Source organism: Psammomys obesus, unplaced genomic scaffold, assembly GCF_907164565.1.
Source record: "Psammomys obesus unplaced genomic scaffold, mPsaObe1.curated_primary_1811, whole genome shotgun sequence".
NCBI lineage: Eukaryota > Metazoa > Chordata > Mammalia > Rodentia > Muridae > Psammomys > Psammomys obesus.
Window position 1 is genome coordinate 760,638 of NW_026592510.1, and position 22,962 is coordinate 783,599.

Here is a 22,962-nt window from a genome sequence, read left to right on the forward strand (position 1 = left end):
TATTTACTCTTCAACTAAAAATAATTAAAAGTTTCTTATGTAATTATAGAACACATCAGAATGTTTTCTTCAGTAAATATCATGAATATACGTTTCACATTGTACAATACACAGGAAGAGAAATAAGGATAGGGTTGGAATGGGAAAGGAAAGAGAGTTAAGACTTAAAGAAAATTGCTTAGTTTACATGAATCTGAGTGTCCCTGTGGTGGTTTGGATTAGACAAATAGAGTGTGGGTCTCGTGTGAGAAGCTGTTGCTGTGAATGTGCTTTAGTTTTGTTTTCATTGATTTTACTGAATAATTGCTATAAATTCTGTATCTCCCATGAAATGCTCCCCAGAGTGTTCACAATGGCTTACAAAAAGTATGTAAGGTTGTTTTAAAATTAGTGATATAAAAATAATGGGAAAAAAGGTAGACTAGCAATATAAAGGTAGAGGCAAAATTGCATTCCTTTACCAAAGCATGTCACATGACTGCAAAGGCATACCACAACTGTGTCACTGTTCTCCTGTAGCCATAGCCAGTAATGGGATCGCCAGCAGAATGAATAATGCCCTTTTGAAATAATAAAGAGATCACAGTGCTTATTTAGCTTTTTCCTGGCAGCTTTGAGAGAAGACTCTCCTGTAGGATTAGAAAAGAGGGCATTCATTCCTTTTTAACCTCTTTTTTAGACTCTGTGATTGAAAAAAAAAACTATTGTTTTTTTCAATTGTAAAGGTTTCTTTTTATTATTTGTTAAATTATATGTGTGAGTATACCTACCTGAGTACAGGTGCCATTGAAGTACAAAAAAAGGGCATTGGTTCTCTTGGAGCTGGAGTTACAGATGGTGGTAAGCTGCTCAGTGTGGGTGCTAAACTCAGGTTCTCAGAAAGAGTAGTACTCACTCCTTACCACTGAGCCAACTTTTTAGTGCTGTTCCTTCCCTCCATTTGTAAAAGTTTTATTTTTATTATTTAAAAAATTAATTATTATTTAAAAATTAATATATATATATATATATTGAGATAAGGTCAGTCTATTCTTGAATTCATAATCCTTCTGTCTCAGTTGCCCATATTTCTAGAATGATAAGCATATGCCACTGGGCCCAGTTAGAGGACATCCATTTGTAATGCATTAAGCTCTAGGCTATTCGTTAGATGCCCTGAGAACCAGAGAACTCAAGGGTATTATCAATACTAAATAGTTAATATCAAAGATAGGGTTAGATATAAGTTTATAGTCTCCAACTCAGTGTCATTTTGCTCTTACTATCAAAATAACTTTATTATGGGTGAGTCAAATGGAAGCGTATTATTTACATTGTAATTTTGACAATTAGATAGATGATAGGTAGGTAGGTAGGTAGGTAGGTAGATAGATCTGTCTTAAATGTTTGATCTGTCCATGTCTTGCTTCTTTTGCAGAATGTGTGTATATAGGCCAGCTTTATTGAATTATTGTCAAAAGAAAACACATAAAGTCTGTGTCTCACACAGAGAAGTCCTTGATAACCTGTAGCTCTGTTGCAATGCCAGCAAAAAGAAAACTGCCAGACATTAAACAGAGTCTGTATTTACTCTCTAGAATTGATCAAAAATTAATACCCGTCATTTATTACAGTTATTAGAGACATTCACCATTTCTTCGGTGTTTTTTAGTTATCATATAATATCCATAAAGTGGAGGCATTTGGAAGAACCCAAAGCGTTAAGGACTGTACACTAAGCAGAAGCTTGAGCAGATCAAACTCAGAGCAGCCAGTGTGCTGTAGAACTGAAATTGTGCCATGGGAAGAATGTTGGCGCAACGACAGATGTTTAGTTCGGAGAAAGGTGAAGGAGTGAGAGGGAGGATGAGGACATAGAAATTGGAGTGTTCGGAGGCTGTTATTAGGTGGGAGGTTTATTTTTGGTGATTGGCTCACAGAACTAGAGTCTATAGATAAAAGTGGCCTGAAAACAGTTTTGCCTCAGTTTAAGGAAAACTGTCACTTGGAATTCTCTGACAACAGGAATAGAGGAAGTGAGATGTCTCAGAAGACAAATCGGACACTGCTTGTTACTGGAAGTATTATAATGAATGAAAAGACTGCAGAGACAGTAGAGCAGCAGGTTGTAGCTCGTATAAGCAGATAAAACCTAATGATCTGCGTTTGATCCTTGGAACTCATGTTCTCTGACCTGCACACATGCACGGTGGCATGTTCACAGTACATCTGCCATAGACACACACACAAACATACACATGCACACAAAGCAAAAGTGAAGAAAACAACTACAGGTTATTCCAGTTCTTGCCCATGATTACTGCAGAGATTCGACAGGGGTGGTGTAAGGTCATGGTGTATTGTCATCCTCAGCAGTATTTTTTGCTCACCCCAGGCCAGTGGTTGTAGTTGTAACAATATTGTAGTGACTCACACCCTCAGGGAACCCGGAAGTTTTAGACTCTAGGGTGAAGGAACGTCACAGATCATTTAGTCTAGTCTCATAGATTTGATTCTCTGGGGTAATTTGCCCACTTTTTCAATATATACTCTTTCAGAGGATTTACTTAAAGATGATTTAACTTTTAAAAACTAAGCTTTCATTACCTGTTATCAGAAATGCTCAGGGACGGGGCAATGGTTTTCTTGGTACAGTGCTTCCATGAAAGCAAGAGAAATGACATTCAGTGCTCAGAGCCCACATTAAAAACTGGGCCAAGGTCAGCTCAGTGGTGAAGGTGCTTGCCACCAAACCTGACAGCTTTAGTCCTGGAGCTTACGTGGAGTGGGGGAGAACTGAGTTGCACAGCCTGTTGTCTGGCCTCCGCAAGTGCAAAAACAAGTGGTCCAGGTGGGAAGTACACACCTTCAATCCTAGTGCTGGGGAGGCGGAGACTGACAGATCGCCGTCAGCCAGCTACACCTGTTTACTGAGTTCAAGGCCAGTGAAAGACTGCTTCTCAAAAACAAGGTGGACAACCCCTAAGGAACAACACTGGAAGCTGATCTTTGGCCTCCATGTATGTACATGCATCCTATACCTGTACACACCATACACACAGACAATATAGAGAGGACTGTAAGAAAGCTGACTTGTACAAGTAAATCAGGGTAAACAACAGAGCAGCTCATAGTGTAAGACGTTTTACAATCAGTGCTTGTTTTTAAAGGCCACATGGGTTCTGTTCTCTAACATCTTACCAATAATGCCATAGGGATAACTTATTGGGCATAATCAGATTTTCTATTCTTTCTTATCTTGCTGAGTGGAAGATTTAGTTCAGGACACTGGGAACGGTAGTGATGGCTGTCACGCAATAGGAATCTTCCTCCAAGTCTGTATAGTTTCGTCATCAGTGTGCATAGCTCATTAGACAGCACCCTCCCCCTGCTATTTGTTAAAATTGGTGCCACAACAGATTCAGTTAGTATCAAAGTTCAGGCATACATATTGATTGAAGGATCAGAGTCCAGCAGGTAAAAGGCTAGAACCACCGTGGCAAATCAATGCTGCTTTATTTTTGTTCTGTGCTGAACTGAGGGACGTTCTGTACCGCCAAGCCAAATCCGAGTTAAGTCAGAACTCGTGTTACCTCTACAAGGGAATTATCTCTTGCAATATCATTCTTGATTTAGTGTCTTTTCTTTTAATCATATCGGAGTTGTATAAGTTAAGGTTTGTAAAGCGCACATTAGGTTAGGACGAGCACATCAAAAAATTGAGCTTCTGTTGTGACTCTATGCAATTACATTATGAAAAATATGTCAGACATTTTGTAAGAATAATGCTTATTACTGTAGTTAGAAAAGCCTGTTCTGAGAAGAAAGAGGCTTTCTCAGACATTGTTAGGAAGAGTGAAACCTATAACCTTTCTCCTGGAGGAAAACCTGGCCTGGTAACTGGTATTAGAGTGATGTGTGGTGGCCAGTGATGCTGCTTTTGGAAGTAAATATTTTATTTGGAATAGATAAGCACCTCAGATAAGTGGGGACAGAAATGCACACTGTGCAACAAGAAAAACAGCTCGGCTGGACTGTGGGCCTACTTTGGAGCCCTTGTCAGCATGTTTAAGACCCTGGGTTTAATCAGTAGACTGCCCCCCGATAAAAAAAAAAAAAAAGAAAATACCCTAAATCTCCACCAATCAGGAATTAAGGACTGGTTAATCAGATTCTAGGTAAGTGGAGCTAGGTAGATGGTAGAAAGCACATACTGGTCTTGCAGAGGAGCCAAGTTCAGTTCCAAGCACCTCTGTTGAGAGACCTGACAGCTCAGACCCCTGCAGACCCTGTAGACACACATGCATCGTTAAAAATAAAAATAAACCTTATAAAACATTTAAAATATGTATATGTATTGTCAAGGAAAACTACGCTAGTGCAAATATTTTATAGTTACAGAAAACATGCACAATATAGTTCAATTTATTAAAAAGCTTTTTGTTATAGACATACATGTAAGCTTATTTATCATAAGTTTTCAAGGGTCAACGAAACTTAGTGATTGTATTACCTGTGGTTTAGGATAACTTTTCCTTAGGACTTAAACATTTCCAAATTGTTTTTATTTTAGATAGTGAGCATCAGTAAAATAATAATCAGTAAAAATAATATATTTCTATTTAAAAAATACAACAAAATAGACCTCAAGTGAATCACCTAATACTCAACTAAAATTTATTAAACATTGGATAATGTAGTATCAGGCAGACAAACTTTTTCCTGATGTAATTACACCAGTAAGTGGTTCCTTGCTGATGGCACCTGTTAGTGGGCTATTGTGAGAGTTGGTCCTAATGTACATATGTTCTCTTCACAAATCTTCATTTCATTTCTGTTGTATGCCCAGATCTACTTTAGTTCAGTGTAACATGGGAAAGTTGTTCATAAGATACTAGTTTTTCTTATATTTTTAATTAATTATATCTTGTATTTCTTTTATTTTTTTAATTGTATCTAGAGGAATAATTTGAATTTTAGGGAATCATAAAAGTTGAAACTATTGCTTTTAAATTCATAGTTAATTTAGTTGGCACTGGTAAATGATTCAAAATGTGTTATGTTAAAAACAATGACAACATTTCTTCTAAATGAGCAGGAAACACTGATGAGGAAGATAGTGCTTCAGAATCTGAGCTCTGGAAAGGACCGCTGCCAGAGACAGACGAAAAGTCACAGTAAGTGCTGAGATTCATAGATGCTCCATTCTGTCATCAGCTTAGGAGGCCATGGATACTGCTGTTCTTGATAACAGTTAATGAAAATATTTAATGCTGTGAATGTTTATTTAGTACCAAAGACTCCCTGCCCTGGTAAGGTGAAAGTTCATTACTAGCCATTGTTTTGGACTGCAAACAGCCAATGAGTCCAGACATCCCTCTGTTCTTGTTTGGATTCCTTCTGAGAGGGCTATTCAGTTGCATCTAGGACAGCCTGTCCCATGACATCACATTCTCATAACCCACGCTGAGGCGCTGCTTGAATTTATGCAGGTGTAGAGAAATCCTTGCCAACAGTCATCCCAGCCTCCCAACAACAGAAATGACTCAAAGTGCTTGCTCTGCCGCAGCTGCCTTCAAAGCCTGAGCTACTTGGCTGTTTGAGGCAGGCTGCAAACATTGACGTTCTTTAGCACCTGATCCTTCTCACTGTATTTGACAGGTTATATGGAGTGTAGTGTCCCCTCAGAGTTCTGTTCTTTTAGATATAACCTCTACTAAGTATTAAAAATAGGTATTTACTATCCTCAGAAGGATAGAGCACTGTGGCCTTAGCAAATGTCCTCACACTCCTGGGAGTAAGTCTTGTTTGTTTTTTTTAAAACATAGTTTCTGTTTTGTGCATTTCTTAGGTAGATTATAATTTGAAATAATCAACCAAAAAAGCAAAGAGAAGCAGTGATGTTTTACAAAGGATTTCAAAGAAAACTGAGGGGTTTTAAGAATGATACCAGCATGTAAAATATTCCAATTTTAACCATTTTGAGACTAGATATGATTGTTTAGAGACTAAAATTATTTGAGTTATGAAAACATACTGGTATACAGAATAATCAGCTACTATAACTGAATGAAAGTATTTTATTTTTATTAGTTTCATATAATGTATCATTTAATTTTTTACTCTTCATTGTTTTAAATTTAATTTTTATTATTTTATTATAATAATATTTGTACTTTTTTGATAGGGAAGAAGAATTTGATGATTATTTTCAGGACTTGTTTCTGTGAGCCGGGAGAGAGAGCCACATTCCTTGGTGAGGAAAGATACTCTGACACTCTATTCTGTGCCGTTGAGTCTGGGCAGCTGCTAGGACAGATACTTCAGAGATACGAGGGCTGTCTCGGACACTTTCTTCTTCACTTGTGTATCTTCTCAGTTGGTTATCTAAAAACCTGTTTTGCCCCCAGCTTTCCAGTATATGATAAACTGTTTGAAGTGTCATTTGAACATGGAGTGCTTGGCATTAAGCTGTAAATAAATTATTTAGTGTTTTATTTTAAAATGATTAGTGTCAGAGTTTTTCCTTTTATTAAATAATTGTTATTAATTCACTCATGACTGCTCCCCAGGCTTCTGTTGTGCCTGAGGCACTGCTGACTGCTTTGAAAGAGCTTTTTTGTAAGTCATTTTGCAATCCTTTCTGAACTAGGAGAAAATAGTAAAATTATATCAGATGTACTGATGTTAAATATTGGGTAAAGGTCTCCTTATTTCTTGGGGGTGTGTTTTTTTATGTTATTACTTATACTGAGTAAAAAGAAATCTTGATATCTGAGGAAAGTTATGGCATTAAAGTTGATACTAGTAGTGGAGTTCCTATAGCTAAGCACTCTTATAATAAAAATATATTCATCATTCAATAATATTCAGAAAAGAGAGGTCTCAGAGTTAAATGGTAACTGAGAAGACTGCACACCATTTTACAATACAACAATATGTTTTGGAATGAAGATACAGTTTATGATGTCAAGTTCACATATGAACTTAGATAATTATATAAAATCCTGACAGCCTAGCATATTTTAAGGGGTCTTTGCAAAGTCTGAGGTAGTGCTAGATATCAGCCCTACAGCTGCTTCGTGCTTCAGCTCATTGCAGTCAGTGATGGTCACCAGGCCCTTGGTTGGGAGGCTGTGAGGTTCTGCATTCAAATTATACAGACCCTGAAGTCACGTTCATATATTTGAGATCTTCAGCAGACATAACACTAGCCTCAATTGAAGTTCTAGTAACTAGGGGAGGGGAAGATACTTGAGCTAACTTATGTTTTGGAGTTAAAAAAAAAAAAAATCACATAAAACTAAAGGAATTTGATAGGAATGAAATGATGGGAAAAGGCAGTGTACATCACTTCATGAGACAATAGCTCAGTCACTTGTCATAACTGCCTCCCATATCAGCATCTGGAGTACAATTCATTCACACCTGCTGAGTGCTACCCTGGGCCAGGCACTGCTCTAGATGCCAAGATGGAACTCGGAGCCAACCTAGCAAAACTTCTTCATGGTCTTTATGTCCAGACGTGAGAGACAAAGGACTTGACTTGTAAAAGCAAAGCAGATGATTATTTCTTTCTTTTCTTTTTTGTTTGTTTTGTTTTGTTGAGACAGGGTTTCTCTCTGTAGCCTTGACTATCCTGGACTCAAACTCACAAAGAGTTTGCCTCCTAGAGTGCTGGGATTACAGGCTTGTACCGCCATGCCTGGCTGGTATTTCATTTCTTGTCTGTTTAAAACTGAATTTTCCCTGGGATCATGACAGCGGAAGAACTGCCCCTCTCTGGCTGCAGCACTCAGGAGAGTGGGCTCTGCACCTTACCTGGTCAGCACAGTAAGGCTGGCCCTGGTCAAGGGCCCCCAGGTAAGCCAGCCCTAAGGGTGAGAGCATGGAGAGCTGGCCCTGCCACTCATCTGCTGTGAGATGGCATGGGGGCAGGAGTGATGCCCTGCTCTCATCTTGCCCCTCACCGCCTGGGAGAATGGCCTGAGATCATGAGAGTGGGTGAGCTGGTGAGATGCTATCTCTGGCCAGCTGCAGCACTCAGGAGGCAGGCTGTCCACCTCATTTGAGCAGCACAGTAGAGTTGGCCCTGGTGGGGGTGCAGAGGTGAGCTGGCCCTGCCAGGTGTGGGCATGGGGGTGATGCCCTCCTGCTCTTCCCCTTGCTACCTGCAGTAGCCAGGAGAGCTAGCCCTGCCCCCTCGCTGGCTGTAGCACTCGGGGAGATTGGGCTCTGTGCCTCATCTGGGCGATATAGTGGAGCTGGTCATGATGACAGAGACGTGGGTGAGCCAGCCCACAGGCTGTGAGAGTAGGAGAGCTGGCTCAGCCCCTCACGGGCTGCAGCACTTGGGAGAGTGGGCCCCAAGCCTTGACTGGGCAGCACAGTGGAGCTGGCTCAGGAGAGCCAGCCCTGGGGGCATGGAGCAGGAGAGCTCACCGTGGTGGTATGCATAAGGGAGAGCTGCCAGGCTGACCAGCTCAGCTACCACCCAGGCCCAGCTCCAGGGCTCCGAATTGGCTCACCCCCATATCTGTATCATCTGGGAATGGTTGGGATGCATGAAAGGGCAACTCCTGCTGATCCAAAGCTGCAGGATCTCCTTGACACAGGGCAATTACAGGATAACCAGGTGGAGTCCTGGTGAGGATCCAATATTGATGGCATTGCAGAAGCCAAAGATCTATAAGCAGACCAGTGACTCACTGCAGTGAACATTCCCAAGTAAAGATGTGTAGACGGGAACATACTGTGGGACCCACTGTGATATACTATAGTGTCCACCATGAGATGTTCTCTATGCTTTGTTTTTGTTGTGTGTGTTTGATTTTTTAGGGGATAGGGTTGCAAGTGTGAAGTGTGGATATGAGGGGATGTGGAGATAAGCAGGACTGGGTGCATGATGTGAAACTCACAAGGAATCAATACAAAGTTGAAAAGAAACAACTGAATCATATTGTTTGCTTTATAATAATTTATTTTTAAGGGCAAAGCTCTCAGATAATTTAAATTCAAGTCTGAAGTTACTGGCAGCCATGATGCCATAATGCATTCTCACTTCCAGATGCTCACCAGTGTTACCTGAGGCCTCTCTCAGGGAGGAAAGGGCACTTGTATGTTAGCATATTCATCCTTCTCACTTGCATGCAATCTTCCGTTCTTGTGACTGCATTAACTTTTCTGCATTGCTATCAGGGATTTTAAACCCAAGTTCATATTCCATGACCATAGTAATCTCTACTTACCCAAAACTGTGTAAGCTTAGGTCTTCCATAAACAGGAATTTACAGAGGGCAGTTCCAGGTGAGCCTTGCCGTAGAGCTTCAAGACAGAAACTTGACTCTTGATTACTTTGAGTGCGGAAGCGGGTGCATCCCCACACTGGCTGTGCGGGGTGTGTGACCCTCCCTGCCACCTGCTCTGCCACTGAGATCGGCTGTATAGTCCTGGTTCAGGTCCCGCAGAGCATAGTCCACCAAGAGTCCGCATGGGAACCCAGGCCCTGTGAAGGCCACGAGGAGGTAGCAGACACAAAGGAAGGGACATAAGCCACCATGACTACACCTACCCAGAATGCATTGCTCAAAACTGAACTTTACCTTGTGTGTAACATGGCATACTTGAGATGCAATGATGTAATGTGCTTTTTTTTTTTTTCCTTACAAAAGCCTGGCCAAATATATGGTGTTTATTCTGTTTTCTAGTTTCATCTGTGATTACAGATAAATAAAAGAAGAAATCTTAAATTTTTCCGATACCCAACCAGGCATATATCATGTCCTGGAACTAGCAGTCTTTAGTTTCTCTTGACCGTTTAATGTTTTTAAGTTTTGGGTTTGTTTGTTTGTTTTTTGCTATTGTTTGTTTTGAATGTGTGTATGCACGCACACACGCATGTGCACACATTCATATGTGCATGGATGTATGTATGAGTGCTTGTGCTTGTGTGTGACATGCATGTAAAGCTCAAGGTTGATGATGGAAATCATTCTCAATCACTCTTCCACCTTACTGCATGAGGTGTGGTCTTTTAATCCAACCCAGAGCTGCCAAACCTGCTTGCTCAGGGATCCTCTGCCTCATCCTTCAGAGGGTGGATCTATGGCTGGTGGTACACTGACATTTACATAGGTTCTGAGGGTTCAAACTGCTCCTGTAGCAAATGCCTCAGCCATAAACACATACCTAAAGTAATCTTAACTGCTCTTTCCAGACTTCTTTTGATAAGTTCTTGCCCAATTGAATACTTAATTCTGAGTATTTATTAACTGATTTAACTATGAAATTATCCAGTGTGTCTTCCAAAATTCTGTTAAAGGAGTAATTTTGTATGATAAAACTGTTCTTAGTTGTACATGACAAGATAATTTATTTTAGACTTTGAAATGGAGAAAGCATAGGGAAAAAGTATAAAATTTTATAAACTGCCAGAAATAGTCTGGAGATCATGCCATTATCAAAGGAGAAAAATAGAGGGGAGAAATATGCTGATTTCTTCTGACATCATTTTCTCTTTGTTTTCTATACTGTATTTATATACATGGCTCAGTCTATACTGTATCGCCTCTGAACATGGAGACATGGTGATGAAAGATTTTTAGCTTAGAAAGTAGAGGATCACGATTACAAATGCTGCAGGCTGAGTCCTTTCCGCCCACCAGTCATATCAGATCATCCTGATCCTCAGCACAGCATACTGAAGACAAGAGGCTAAAATAAAGTCATAGGGTCCTAATCCAGTAGAACTGGTGTATATCTAGGAAGAGAAAACTAGGACACAAAGATGTCCACTTGACAGGGTAAATAGCCTTCTAAAAACCAAGTATGCCAACTATTGGTCTTGAACATCTAGGTTCCATCCCCAGTAATTGTGAGCAAATAAATGGCTGTGGTTTAAGTACCAGCATGTGGTACTTTGTTGTGGTAATTTTAGCGAATGAATACAATTAGTAAGCTATTTGATACTTGTGGCTCAGGCTGAGAGATGGCTAGCACTTGCTGCTGTCCCAGAGGACATGGGTTAGGATTCCAGAACCAACACGAGGCCGGCACAACTGCCTGTAAATGAAGTTCCTGGGAATCTGAAGCCCTCTTCTGGCCTCCGTCAGCCCTGGCACACATGTCACTGACTCACACAGACACATACATTTAAGTACATCTTAACACACATACACATATCTGTAGATATAATCTTGTGAATCATTTCAAGATAGCGTATTTTTACATTTAAAACAAACGGCATAAAAATCCATTGTTTTGTCATATTTTGTTTTTGGACTGAACTTTATTTAGCTCATAGGGTTTCCAGGTCAGCAGGAGGCAGTCTGTGGATAGTCACATGGCAGTGTCTTTGGAGCCTTTTCTGTTCCATCACTTCATGGTCACTGGACAGAATTCAGTGAGGTTCTTTTGAATGATTTTTCTTGGAAACTAAGATGATGCTTGAAATATAGACCAGTTGTATTATTTTATAACATTAAGCACGTTTTGGACTTTTTGTCATCAGTGCCACTTCCTAAATCTGTGGTAGCTAGTAAAAGATGAGAAACATATCAGTGTGATATAATCCTTGTATTCTAACATTCTCATGGTATTTGTGTTAGATCTATAATAACATTAGCTTATAATAATAGCATATTAATAATAATAATAACTCCAAGGGTTTGACTGTTTAAACTCAATTATTTATTCATAACTGGCTCACTTAAAAATAAAATTCAAGGGGTGGAGCGATGGCTCAGCAGTTTAGAGCACTTGTTGCTCTTGCAGAAGACTCAGGTTTGATTCCCAGCACTTGGTGCCTCACCTAGAACTCCAATCCCAAGGGACCTGATACTCTCTTCTGACCTCTCTGTGCAGCAGGCACACACAAGATGCACATATACATGCAGAATACTCATACTTATATATTGGGGGAAATTGGATAAATAAAACTCAAGACTCGGGTGTGGTGGTGCATGCCTTTCATCCCAGCACTCGAGAGGCAGAGGGAGGCGGGTCTTGGTGAGCTAAAGGCCATAGTGAATTCCAGGACAGTCAAGGCTACTTGGTGAGACCTAGTCTTTAAAAAAAAAAAAAAAAAAAACCAGGTGTGAATACACCTGTAACCCCAGCACTCAGAAGGCAGAGACAGGCAGATCTCTGAGTTCCAGACAGCCAGGGCTACATAGTGAGACTCTGTCTCAAAAGCAAAATTAAATTAGATTAGTAGTTACCCAGTTACCGTCTCAGTGTGTCAGTGAAATTAAACATGCTAGATTTTGAGCTAGAGGCACAAAACCTGGAGCCAGGGTGCACAAGGTCTTAACTCTTAAAGAACTCTCAAACTAGTAGATAAAAATTAGAAATAAGTATATGCAAATAATCTGGGAGGAATTGGGAGTCAAATAATAAAAATAAATGGTGTGCATGCATGAAATTTTCATAGAATGGGTAACAACATTGTATTAAAGCATGAAGTCCTATGTCCAATAAATATCAGGAGCCACTTGGAAAAGGTGACAGTATCTTAATCATCAAATGCCTTAGTCCTAAGAAATAAATCTCTACTGTGTGTTCCTGGAGTGCAGTCCCTCACTGACTGTAATGCAGACCGCATCCTGTTGGCCAGCCACCTAACTACCAGCTTCATCTGGTACTTGGGTTTCAGTCCTCTCTTGACTACACGTTGACATGTTTTTAAACAAGTCTGCTACACCAAGCTTATCCCCACTTCAGTAGTTATTTTACATATCCTGTTTTTTTCTTCTCCACCTACCTCTTCTCCTTTGTGTGAGTTGGGCCTTCCTGTCTAGGGACCCTAGCATACACCATTTTCAAGGAAGCCTTCCTATGCTCCCAGTATACACCCCATGCACGTCCCAAGGCCACTGCCATGCATTGGTTGCTCAGTGCTCAGCTCTCCTTCAGAGGCCAGAGTTTGGAGATAATTTCCGGACTTTACACAAGGCCTATCTAACACAAAGCCTTGTGAGAACACACCCTGTTAATGCTTCAGTGAGTGGTCACAGAGGCATCAGAAACCCTTGACTTTATTCTGTTGAGAGACATCCATAACCTTGGTAAAGCAAATGTCCCCAGCCACAGTGAAGTGATTAAAATAGTACAGTTGTCTAAACACATCTTTCAGGGCTTTCCACATATACATGGCTTCTTTGCCAATAGGAATTGCTTACAAAGCATACAGTACTAATCTTTGGAGACAGACATTAACATCCTAGGCTGAGGAAGTAGCTCAGGAGGAAAAGGGCTTGCCACTCAGGCACAAGGACCCAAATTTGAGTCCCAGAATCCCTGTAAAAAGAGCTGGGCATGGTGGTACATGCTTGTAGTCCCAGTACTGGGGAGGTAGAGACAGGCAGCCAGCTTGGCTGAACAGGTGAGCCCCAGGCCAGTCACAAAACCTGTCTAAAACAACAAGATACACAGTTCCCCACCCAGCACACACACACACATATTCATGAGCCGCCACCACCACCATCAAATTAGCATTCTGCTTTCTTCAATACCAGGGACCAAACTAAAGCTTTTGCCCATGCTAGGAAATACTCTACCACCGAGCTACAATACCAGCCCAGCATTCCACTAACAATAGGAACATTCAATCTAACAACTAACAATTCATTGTAAGCATTTTATCAGGCTTTCTGAAAGCAATGATAAACCCAACAAGTGACTTTGGGAGTAGAAATTTCAAGTCAGAGTAAATAGCACCATGTTAGGGGATAAGCAAAGATTTGGAGTCTCCTTCAAGCCACCCCATGAGCTTGGCCAACTTTAACTTTACCTATAGGACCTTCCTTAAAATGTAAATCAATAAAGCCCCTGGAGAGAGTTTGAGCAGGCTGTCCAGAGTTCCACAGCTAATGCAGGATGTCAGGCTTGCACTGTGTTCTCACCCAGTCCTGACCCCTGACCCCATGTTTTATAGAGAAGCCCTAGTACTGCCTTCTAGAGGGGTGTTAGTGCCCAGCTGTACCTTTCCTGTACCTGGACCACTCTGAAGTGGTCAACTCCACCTGGAGTTGTCTCGGGGCAAAACAACCCTGAGAACCACAAACACCATACACTTACCTGGCTGCATCACAGAGCAGTTCTCTGGTTAGCACAGACCGGTCACACGGCACCCACCCCCACTTCTGTCTGCATCCCACGCACACACAGCAAACATGGATTCCAGCTAACCTTTTTGATCCACAGCTCCTTCTTCCTGCTTTCCCACCTCCTCTTCAGTCACCCTCACCTTCACCTCATACTCCTCTGCTAAGGACTTCCATTCCACTCTGTTATTCTGAAGGCCGTCCAGCATGGGTGTGATTTCTTTGTGAAACCGTGAGAACTCCTGCAGAGAATTTGAGGCGGGAGACTGGTTAATCATGTAGCTGACTTCCTTTTTTTTTTTTTAGTTTATTTTCTAATTTATTACAATTAGCCCCCTCCCTTGCCCCCTCCCAACCGCACCCTTCCTCTTCTCCTCCCATGCCCCTCCCCCAGTCCACTGAAAGGGGAAGTCCTCCTCCCCTTCCAGCTGACCATAGCCTATCAGGTCTCATCAAGATTGTCTGCATTATCTTCCTCTGTGGCCTGGCAAGGCTGCCCCACCCCTTCAGGGGGAGGTGATCAAAGAGCCAGCGAGTTCATGTCAGAGACAGCCCCTGTCCCCCTTATTAGGGAACCCTCTTGGACACTGAGCTGCCATGGGCCACATCTGTGCAGTGGTTCTAGGTTATCTCCATGAATGGTCCTTGGTTGGAGTATCAGTCTCAAAAAAACAAAACAAAAACAAACAAACAGAAAACCCTTTGCCCAGATTTTTTTTGTTCTGTTGTTCTCCTTGTGGAGCTCCTGTCTCCTCCAGGTCTTTCTATCTCCCCCTTCTTTCATAAGATTCCCTGCACTCTGCAAAAAGTTTGGCTATGAGTCTCAGCATCTGCTTTAATACCCTGTTGGGTAGAGTCTTTCAGAGGCCCTCTGTGGTAGGCTCCTGTCCTTTTCCCAGTTTTCTCCCTCTTCAGATGTCTATCCCGTTTGCCTTTCTGAATGAAGATTGAGCATCTTACCCAGGGTCCTCCTCCTTGCTTAGTCTCTTTAGGTGTACAGATTTTAGTATGATTATCCTATATGATATGCCTAATATCCACTTACAAGTGAGTATATATCCACTTCTAAGTGAGACCATGTGTGTCTTTCTGCTCCTGGGATACCTCACTCAGGATGATCTTTTCTAGTTCCCACCATTTGCCTACAAATTTCATGATTTCCTTGTTTTTAATTGCTGAGTAGTATTCCATTGTGTAAATGTGCCACACTTTCTATATCCATTCCTCAATTAAGGGACATCTGGCAGGCAGAGAGACACTATCCAATCAACAAAATCAGAAATGAAAAGGGGAACATAACAACAGACACTGAGGAGATCCAAACAATCATTAGGTCTTACTTCAAAAGCCTATATGCCGCAAAATTTGAAAATCTAAATGAATTGGACAACTTTCTTGATTGATTTCACTTACCAAAGCTGAATCAAGACCAGGTAAATAAATTAAATAGTCCTATATTCCCTAAGAAAATAGAAGCTGTCACCAAAAGTCTCCCATCCAAAAAAAGCCCAGGGCCAGATGGTTTCAGTGCAGAATTCTACCAGACCTTCAAAGAAGAGCTAACTTCAGTTCTCTTCAAACTATTCACAAAATAGGAACAGAAGGAACATTACCAAACTCATCTATGAAGCCACAGTCACTTTGATACCTAAACCTTACAAAGACCCAACAAAGAATTTCAGGCCAGTCTCTTATGAACGTTGATGCAAAAATACTCAACAAAATACTCGCAAACCGAATCCAAGAACACATTAAAGATATCATCCACTATGACCAAGTAGGCTTCATCCCAGGTATGCAGGGGTGGTTCAATATACGGAAATCCATCCATGTAATCCACCATATAAATAAACTTAAAGAAAAAAACCACATGATCATCTATAGCTGACTTTCAATAGTGCCCATATGGAGAAGGGAAGCTGTGAGGTGGGCCAGTGCTTGGAGCTGCTGGAGTGAGCCTGGGTGCTTCTGCAGCTTGGGAAAGGTCAGCACTCTTGGTGGTCTGTCAAGTAGGTCTGTGCATGGCTCATATGCAACTTCTTACACATTTTATTCCACTCTGAATACATCGAAGTCAGTACTCAAACAACTACGGAGGAAATGACTTAATGGCTTTCTTCATTTGCTAACTCTTTTTACTTTTGTTAGTTCTTGTTTCGTTTTTAGATAAGGTCTTGCTATACAGCCCAAGCTGGCCTGAAACATACCATGTAGTCCAAGGTGACTTTGAACTCTTGACCCCCTGCCTCCTGAGGGCTGGGATTGCAGGTGTGCAGCACCACACCTGGCTCACTCCAATTATAGTTTGAAAGGAAAATCTCAATGCAGTGATCATACAGTTCATCCGAATAATTTGTTTACATACCTTATATACAAAAGTACAAACAAAATCAATAAACCCCACTTGAAGTTTTGGGAGTTCGTCTTTTTTGTTTCTGTCCATCATGGGCTAGAAAGAGAAGTAAACCCTTTAAGATGTTTTCCTGAGATTTAGGGGTGGTTAGCAATAAGTAGCAGGGTTATGAAACGGTCTTTACAATTGGTTGCTGCTGCAGCACTGTTCTTTCCAGATCACCTTGCTCCCAAAATTCATTTGCAACCAGAAGAGCAACCTGCGAAAGACAGAAGCATGGTTTGTGATGTCCACTGTTAGTAGAGAACTCTCGTCATGTTAGCATGAGTGACATCTGAGGGTTGGATTTCCAGCCAATGTTTGAGGTGTCATCAGGCCATCTGCTCTGGAGTTATAAAAAGATGCCAACTTGAGGGCTCTGGACTAACTTTGAAACTATGTCTTCTGTTTATTTTGCCATCACTTCTCAGTAAAGAGGGGGCATGGGAGGATTTTGAGTTTCTCAAACCAAACTGTCTGAGGCCCTCATGTTTTCCGGTCCTTTTTTATTGGCAGTGGCCTGTGGTCATTTTGCGTAGGTCTGTGTATGGTGAACACACACATGAGACAGAGAGAGAGAGGTATCTTAACAGCAGTGGGAGGATAATCAAGTATTAATTCATATAATGAAAAACTATATACCATCATGGTAGACATTTGTTAGCTGAAGAAGGATGAGATGAGATGTTTTTCTGACACTCACAGTGTAGTGAAGACAGTTTTTCCTCAGTGTGGAACATGATCCAACACTAATAGGCTTACTGCTATGGATGAAGGAAGGTGAAGGAAAGTCACGTCATGCCAGAGGGAGGCAGCATTTCTGGTGTACCATTGAGAGTGAGCTGGAGTTACAGGGAGTTGTGACCTGATGTAGGTGCTGGGAACAGAACTCAGGTCCTCTGGAAGAACAGTGTCCACTCTTAACCACCGAGCCATCTCTCCATCCCTATTTCAGCTAGATGTCATTGAAAAGGGGCAGCTTCTTCCATCCATTTAATGAGAGAACAGACAGCTAAGCACTGCCTCATTGCCATCACCCCAGAACAGCCCTGAACATGGACTCTAAGTTAGCACCTTCCAACAACTGACAGTACATTGCAGAAGAGACCCTGGGAGCAGCACCAGTTAAATAGAACCAACAGTCCATCCCACCAGGGCCCATTCTGACTTTATCTCCCATACTGAAAAGTTTCACATGTGGAGTTCAGTTGGTACGTCTCATTAGGTAGCCCAGGCCATGACTGAATCCTGTATCCTCCTGCCTCAGCCTCATCATGAGTAGTCAGATTACAGGACTGACCTGCCTTGTCTGGTGAATTCTAAATAAAAATGTTATAGTTTGTCCAATAATAAGGAATTCCACCCCCACTTACACCTCCACATTTTCTTTCCAAAGCCTTTTCTATTTTCCTTGTTCTGGGACATGCCCAGTGACCTGCTGGCCTGCTGCTGCTTGTAAACATCAGAATTGGACTCTGGAGTTGCCAGAGACCTCTGTGTGTCTTTCATGGGATTTAGGCAGCGCCTGATGTGTGACAGGAAAAGAAATGCCATAACACTTGTCTGAAACTGTACTTTCCAGAACTTGATGATGGAAGACAGGTCACAGGTGTGTGACAGGGCCCAGGTGTGTGACAAGGCCCAGGTGTGTGATGGATGACAGGAAAGGAAACACCATGAGACTCACCTGACTCTGCACCTCCCAGGGCTTCGTGATGGCAGACAAGTCACAGGCAGTCATCATCATGGCCCTTATGAAGAAAAGAAAAATTAGTAAACTAGAAAGAAATACAAAATGTGCTGTTTCTCCAAAGAGGAGGTACAATTCTGACTGCTCACATGATGACCTCCTTCTTGGTCGGGTCAGCAGTCACATACTTGATGGCTTCTTCCTCACTTTGCATCTGTTCACAGGCATCAACAATCTTCTGAAACATGGTTCTTTTCCTGGAAAAGACACAGCTGTGCAGCAATAGTTTTTTTCCACAGAAAGTGATTGTAAATGTGTGCTTTTCATAGGCTGTGTTTCCACTCTGTCTCAGGCTATCTGCCTAGCAGAGGCCAAGAGCCAGGATAGAGAGCAGGCAATTCTGACTCTCCCTGGCATAGAAAGGATGGGAGGCAGAGAAAGTACAAGCCACAGAGTGGGGAGAACCCATGAAAGTTTGAATACAGTGAAACTGGAAGCTCAAACAAGAAAAAAGCAAAACAGACACAGAGCATCCATGGGGCCGTACCGGCAAAGCACACTTGCCCAACAGAAACAGAGAAGCCAAAATCCATGAGTATCTGGCCTCATTGGTGAGTGGGGAAATACAGATCTGCACAAGAGGGCGTCGTCTCATACGGAGGTTAGCAGATAGAAGCCCAGATGCGCCCAGATCCAGGGAACTGCAGAGGGTCCTGGCATGCTGCTGCTAGGACATCAGCAATGGAGCCCGATGCTGCAAAGCGACATCTCCAAAACACACGTGTATCCCCCACGCCCCACGCCCCACTCCCGGGCACAGAAACTCACATCGATGTGCCCAAGGACCTGCACTAGCATCATGGGCAATAATGGAAGTGAGACATAGCCTGAATTTATGGATGTGGAGGAGTGTAAGGGATATATCTGTCCAGCGGTTCAGCACTGCACAACGGAAGCATGCTTACTACCAAGGGGAAAGCTTTTTAAAAATTTATTATTTGTTACCTAGCTGTCTTTTTATTTATGTGTGGGCACTTGTTTGTGTGTGTGGAGGGGATGAGTAGGAATGGGTGGCAGGTGAGTTCACTTCTATGTGTCTAGCTAGAGGTGGACATCAGGTGTCTTTTCTTGATGGGCTACTTTCTAGCTGTCCTCACTGTCATTCCCACACCTTGCTAGAGTGACAGGTGCTTCCTGCCACACTGGGCTTTTTGTATGGGTGCACTGGGAAATCCAAATTCAGATCTTCATGCTTATATGACAGGTACTTTACCTACTGAGCCCTCTTGACAACACTTTTATCATTTTTTAACCCATTTTAAATTTCATGTGTGTTGGTGTTTTGCCTGCGTGTATGTCTGTGTGAGGGCATTGGATCACCTGGATCTGGAGCCACAGACAATTGTGAACCACCATGTGGACGCTGGGAATTGAACCCAGGTCCTCTGGAGAAGCAGCCCATGCCCTAACTGCTGAGCCATCTCTAATTGCACTTTTGTTTGGCTTTATAAGGGTCATGTCTTGAACCTGATGTGCTAGTGAATGCCTTATAATCCACTTGTAGTCCCTCAACACAAATATTTCAAACCATCTAGAAGTGCCATGTCACCACAGGCAAATGTTTACAATGTAATGCCATGTGGGAAAAGTGAGTTGTAGAAAGATATTTGCAGATAGTATGGTGTCATATATGGGAAAAAAAAAAAACTGAAACACACTCAACAGCACCACATAGGAACATGAGTGGAAAGGATGGAGCGTGCCGATATCAAATGGCTCTTGTTGAAAGGTCAGAGGACTTTTCATGACAGATTAGGGATGGTGTTCCCAGCTGCCTCACGACTTCTGTTTCTGTCCTTAAAAACCGAACTCTGAGGCACATATGACACGCTGGGTTACCACCATGATGGGTTAACATCATGAGTTACCCATGATGGGATGCGAGCCTGTGTGTCTGGAAACCTGCTATTCTAAGCACATGTCATCATGGCTGGACAGTTTAATAGTTAGATTCTTTTAAAAGGAGGATGAGCAAGGCAAAATTTGACAGTGCCAAACACCACCTAACGTTTGGATCCTATAAACAGCCCACCTCTTTCCAATCGGTGTTCACCATGAAACTTTATATTTTACCGAGAAGAAAATGGGAGGATTTTATATTTTACTTAGAAGAAAATGTGGCACATCTGGTCTCCTTGGCCCTCTGCTGTGTAAAACTCAATAAAACTCAAGTTTTGTGAGTTTAGTTTGTGAGTTAGATTCAAGATTGTTCAACCCAAAACTCTCACAGGATCAAATTTCTGAGCCTGGAATACCACACACCAAATTCTGGGCAAGCATTCTGCCACGGAACAAGTCCAACTAAGTACTAAATTCTGGACCATGGTGAGTCACCAGGACTCACAGCCATGGTATGCAATTTTGTGACATTATTTTTTAGGCACTGCATACTGTTTCCTTCTGTTTGAGCTTCTTTAGGTCACAAGCTATTTAACAGGACAGGTTTGTGTTTTCAAAATGCATCTCCAAAATGGAGTAAGTTCACTGTCAATCAACTTTCTTGAGGAAAACTGACATTCTAAAAAGCAAACAGATTTGTGAGACTGTTTTAAAAAAACCTTATGTGTATGTATGGATTCCTAAAGAGGCCATATGGACATCATAGCCCTCAAGCTGAAATTACAGGCCATTGTGAGCCACCCAGCATGGGCCCTGGAAATCCAACCCTAGTCCTCTGCAAGAATATCAAATGCTCTTAAGTAATGAGCCATCTCGTTATCTTCTTCATGGTTCAGAGCTGGCAGAGCCCAGGGCTCAGGAGAGTTCTGACACCCAGTCTTGTACTTACTTGAAATACAATGCCAGGTCAGTTGCTATTATTGCAACCTCAAACAAGTGGATCACCGTTTCAAACTGCCGCTTGCTTAGATTCTGGAAGATGTTTAAACTCTGTAAAATGAACAATTCACAAGAAAAGGATGTAAGGATGTCGGATGCCCTGGAGTTGGAGTTGCAAACAGTTAAGAGCTGCCATGTGGATGGAGGGAATTGCAAGATCAGCCAGTGCTTTTAACCATTGAGCCATCTCTCCAGCTCCTGATGTCTGGTTTTGTTTTTGTTTTTTTTTTGTTTTGTTTTGTTTTGTTTTGTTTTGTTTTTAAGCCTCTCCACTCTACCTTAAGTAAGGTCATTTAAACTTTAAAAATAGCCTCACTACTTTTCTTTTTCAGGACCGTGTGAAAATATAACAGAATAAAAACCCACCTGTATTAATTGAGGCGCTGTAACAAAGGATTTCTGGAGATGTCCAGTGGTTATTCACGTGGTACTGCTGACCAGCTAATTCTAGAGTAACCTGAAATGACTCATCTCTCAGAAACTGCGGACTACGCTAATGCTCATATATACGGGGAAAAAAATAATTAACTCCCCATGTTAGCCTTAAACTGTTTTCTTGCAATATTTTACAAAGAATTAGTGGGGGGTTTTTTCCCCCGAGTTTCTCACTAATCTCTTCATATGTGAATCAGTTTCGTTTTCTCATTTTCTAGATTACCAAGAATATAAAGCTCAGATTGGTTATTAAAAGCCATGGTATTCTGCATGGACCATTTTAGTTAGGCAGTACAGAGGACAGATGTACAATGGTATTGCCAAATGAAGGTGATAAAACATGGGGCGATTCCACTGGAAAGAGAGAGGCCAGAGTCTGTAGGCCTGTGTAGGGAGCCAGGAGGAATGTAATGTGGAAAGGAATATGGACCTGTATTTCACAATAATAATAGATAATTAGTATTTTTTTTTTTTTTTTTTTTTTTTTTTTTTACCCCTTACCAGTTTCCAAGTGCTTCATGAATGCTCCTAATCTTTGGCAAACCATGGCACAGAGATGTCAAACAACTTGTGTACGATTGGGTTAAACATACAGAAGAGGGCAGGCCTGATATCTGAACCAGCGTAGCCTGTTCACACAGTGGGTGGCCTCAGTTTTTACCCCACACTGCCTTTCGGCAAGAAGCCTACGGCCAGGTTCCAGCCTCTCTATTGACAGCTGTATATCCTGGACACAGCCCTAACATCTGCCTTTGTTTTTTCAGTTGGGTAAACTTGTCCTTCCAAACTGCCTAACACTTCGTCTGTGCTCAATAAAGACCCATGCAGGGTCAACTCCAGTGAGGCCAACCTGGGGAATCCCTCAGAAATTAAAATTGCTACAAACTAACTCACTGTTGTAACTTTGTTATGATAATATTACTATCTATAGTTCTGAGACCAGCCTCAGGTTAAAATTTTTAACCCCAAAACCAAACCTGGCTGTCCGTCATTCCAGAGGACTTTTGAGTTTTTGCCCGAACTCAAGTTCTAGACAAAACAAGTTTTCATGGAGGCCATTTTTTAAATATCATCTGGAACAAGAACTGGCATTTTTGCAAGCCATATGTAACTGGTAGACAGAAGTCTATCATTTGTTTCATTTAAGACCTTGAGTTCAAGCTCGGCAGTGGTGGCATATGCCTTCAATCTGGCAGGTGAATCTCTGAGTTCAAGGTCAGCTGGGCCTACAGAGTGAGTTCCAGGACAGCTAGAGCTATACAGAGAAACACTGTCTTGAAAAAAAATCAACCCACCAACCAACCAACCAACCAACCAAAACCACCAAGTTCATTGTCACAACAACAGTCAGTACTTTTAGATAGGTAGAGTCAAGTAATGGCCGGCGAAGTGCAGATCCCAGGGCCGTGATGGGGATCTTTCTGGGTTAAAATCATATTCCCACCTGCAACTGTTCACAGTGACTC

General features: G+C 41.8%; 2 protein-coding genes across 3 annotated transcripts in view; one reads left to right on the forward strand and one right to left on the reverse strand.

Moving 5' to 3' along the window:
- Window positions 1–6,484, forward strand: part of LOC129681886 (protein FRA10AC1 homolog) — a 32,511-nt gene extending 26,027 nt beyond the window's left edge. The window contains exons 12-13 of one of the 2 annotated variants that reach the window (XM_055614103.1): window positions 5,075–5,156; window positions 6,167–6,484. In XM_055614103.1, coding sequence (XP_055470078.1) covers window positions 5,075–5,156; window positions 6,167–6,209 — 125 coding nt within the window. In that variant the 3' untranslated portion in view covers window positions 6,210–6,484. The remainder of the gene's footprint in view (window positions 1–5,074; window positions 5,157–6,166) is intronic. The other variant, XM_055614104.1, reaches the window with a different exon arrangement.
- A 4,966-nt stretch (window positions 6,485–11,450) lies between these two features.
- The window catches only part of Pde6c (phosphodiesterase 6C), a 52,744-nt gene continuing 41,232 nt past the window's right edge, over window positions 11,451–22,962 (reverse strand). The window contains exons 16-22 of the mRNA XM_055613984.1: window positions 21,012–21,112; window positions 18,313–18,420; window positions 18,161–18,224; window positions 16,619–16,693; window positions 16,447–16,530; window positions 14,167–14,323; window positions 11,451–11,512 (exon numbers count right to left, since the gene is read on the reverse strand). Coding sequence (XP_055469959.1) covers window positions 11,451–11,512; window positions 14,167–14,323; window positions 16,447–16,530; window positions 16,619–16,693; window positions 18,161–18,224; window positions 18,313–18,420; window positions 21,012–21,112 — 651 coding nt within the window. The remainder of the gene's footprint in view (window positions 11,513–14,166; window positions 14,324–16,446; window positions 16,531–16,618; window positions 16,694–18,160; window positions 18,225–18,312; window positions 18,421–21,011; window positions 21,113–22,962) is intronic.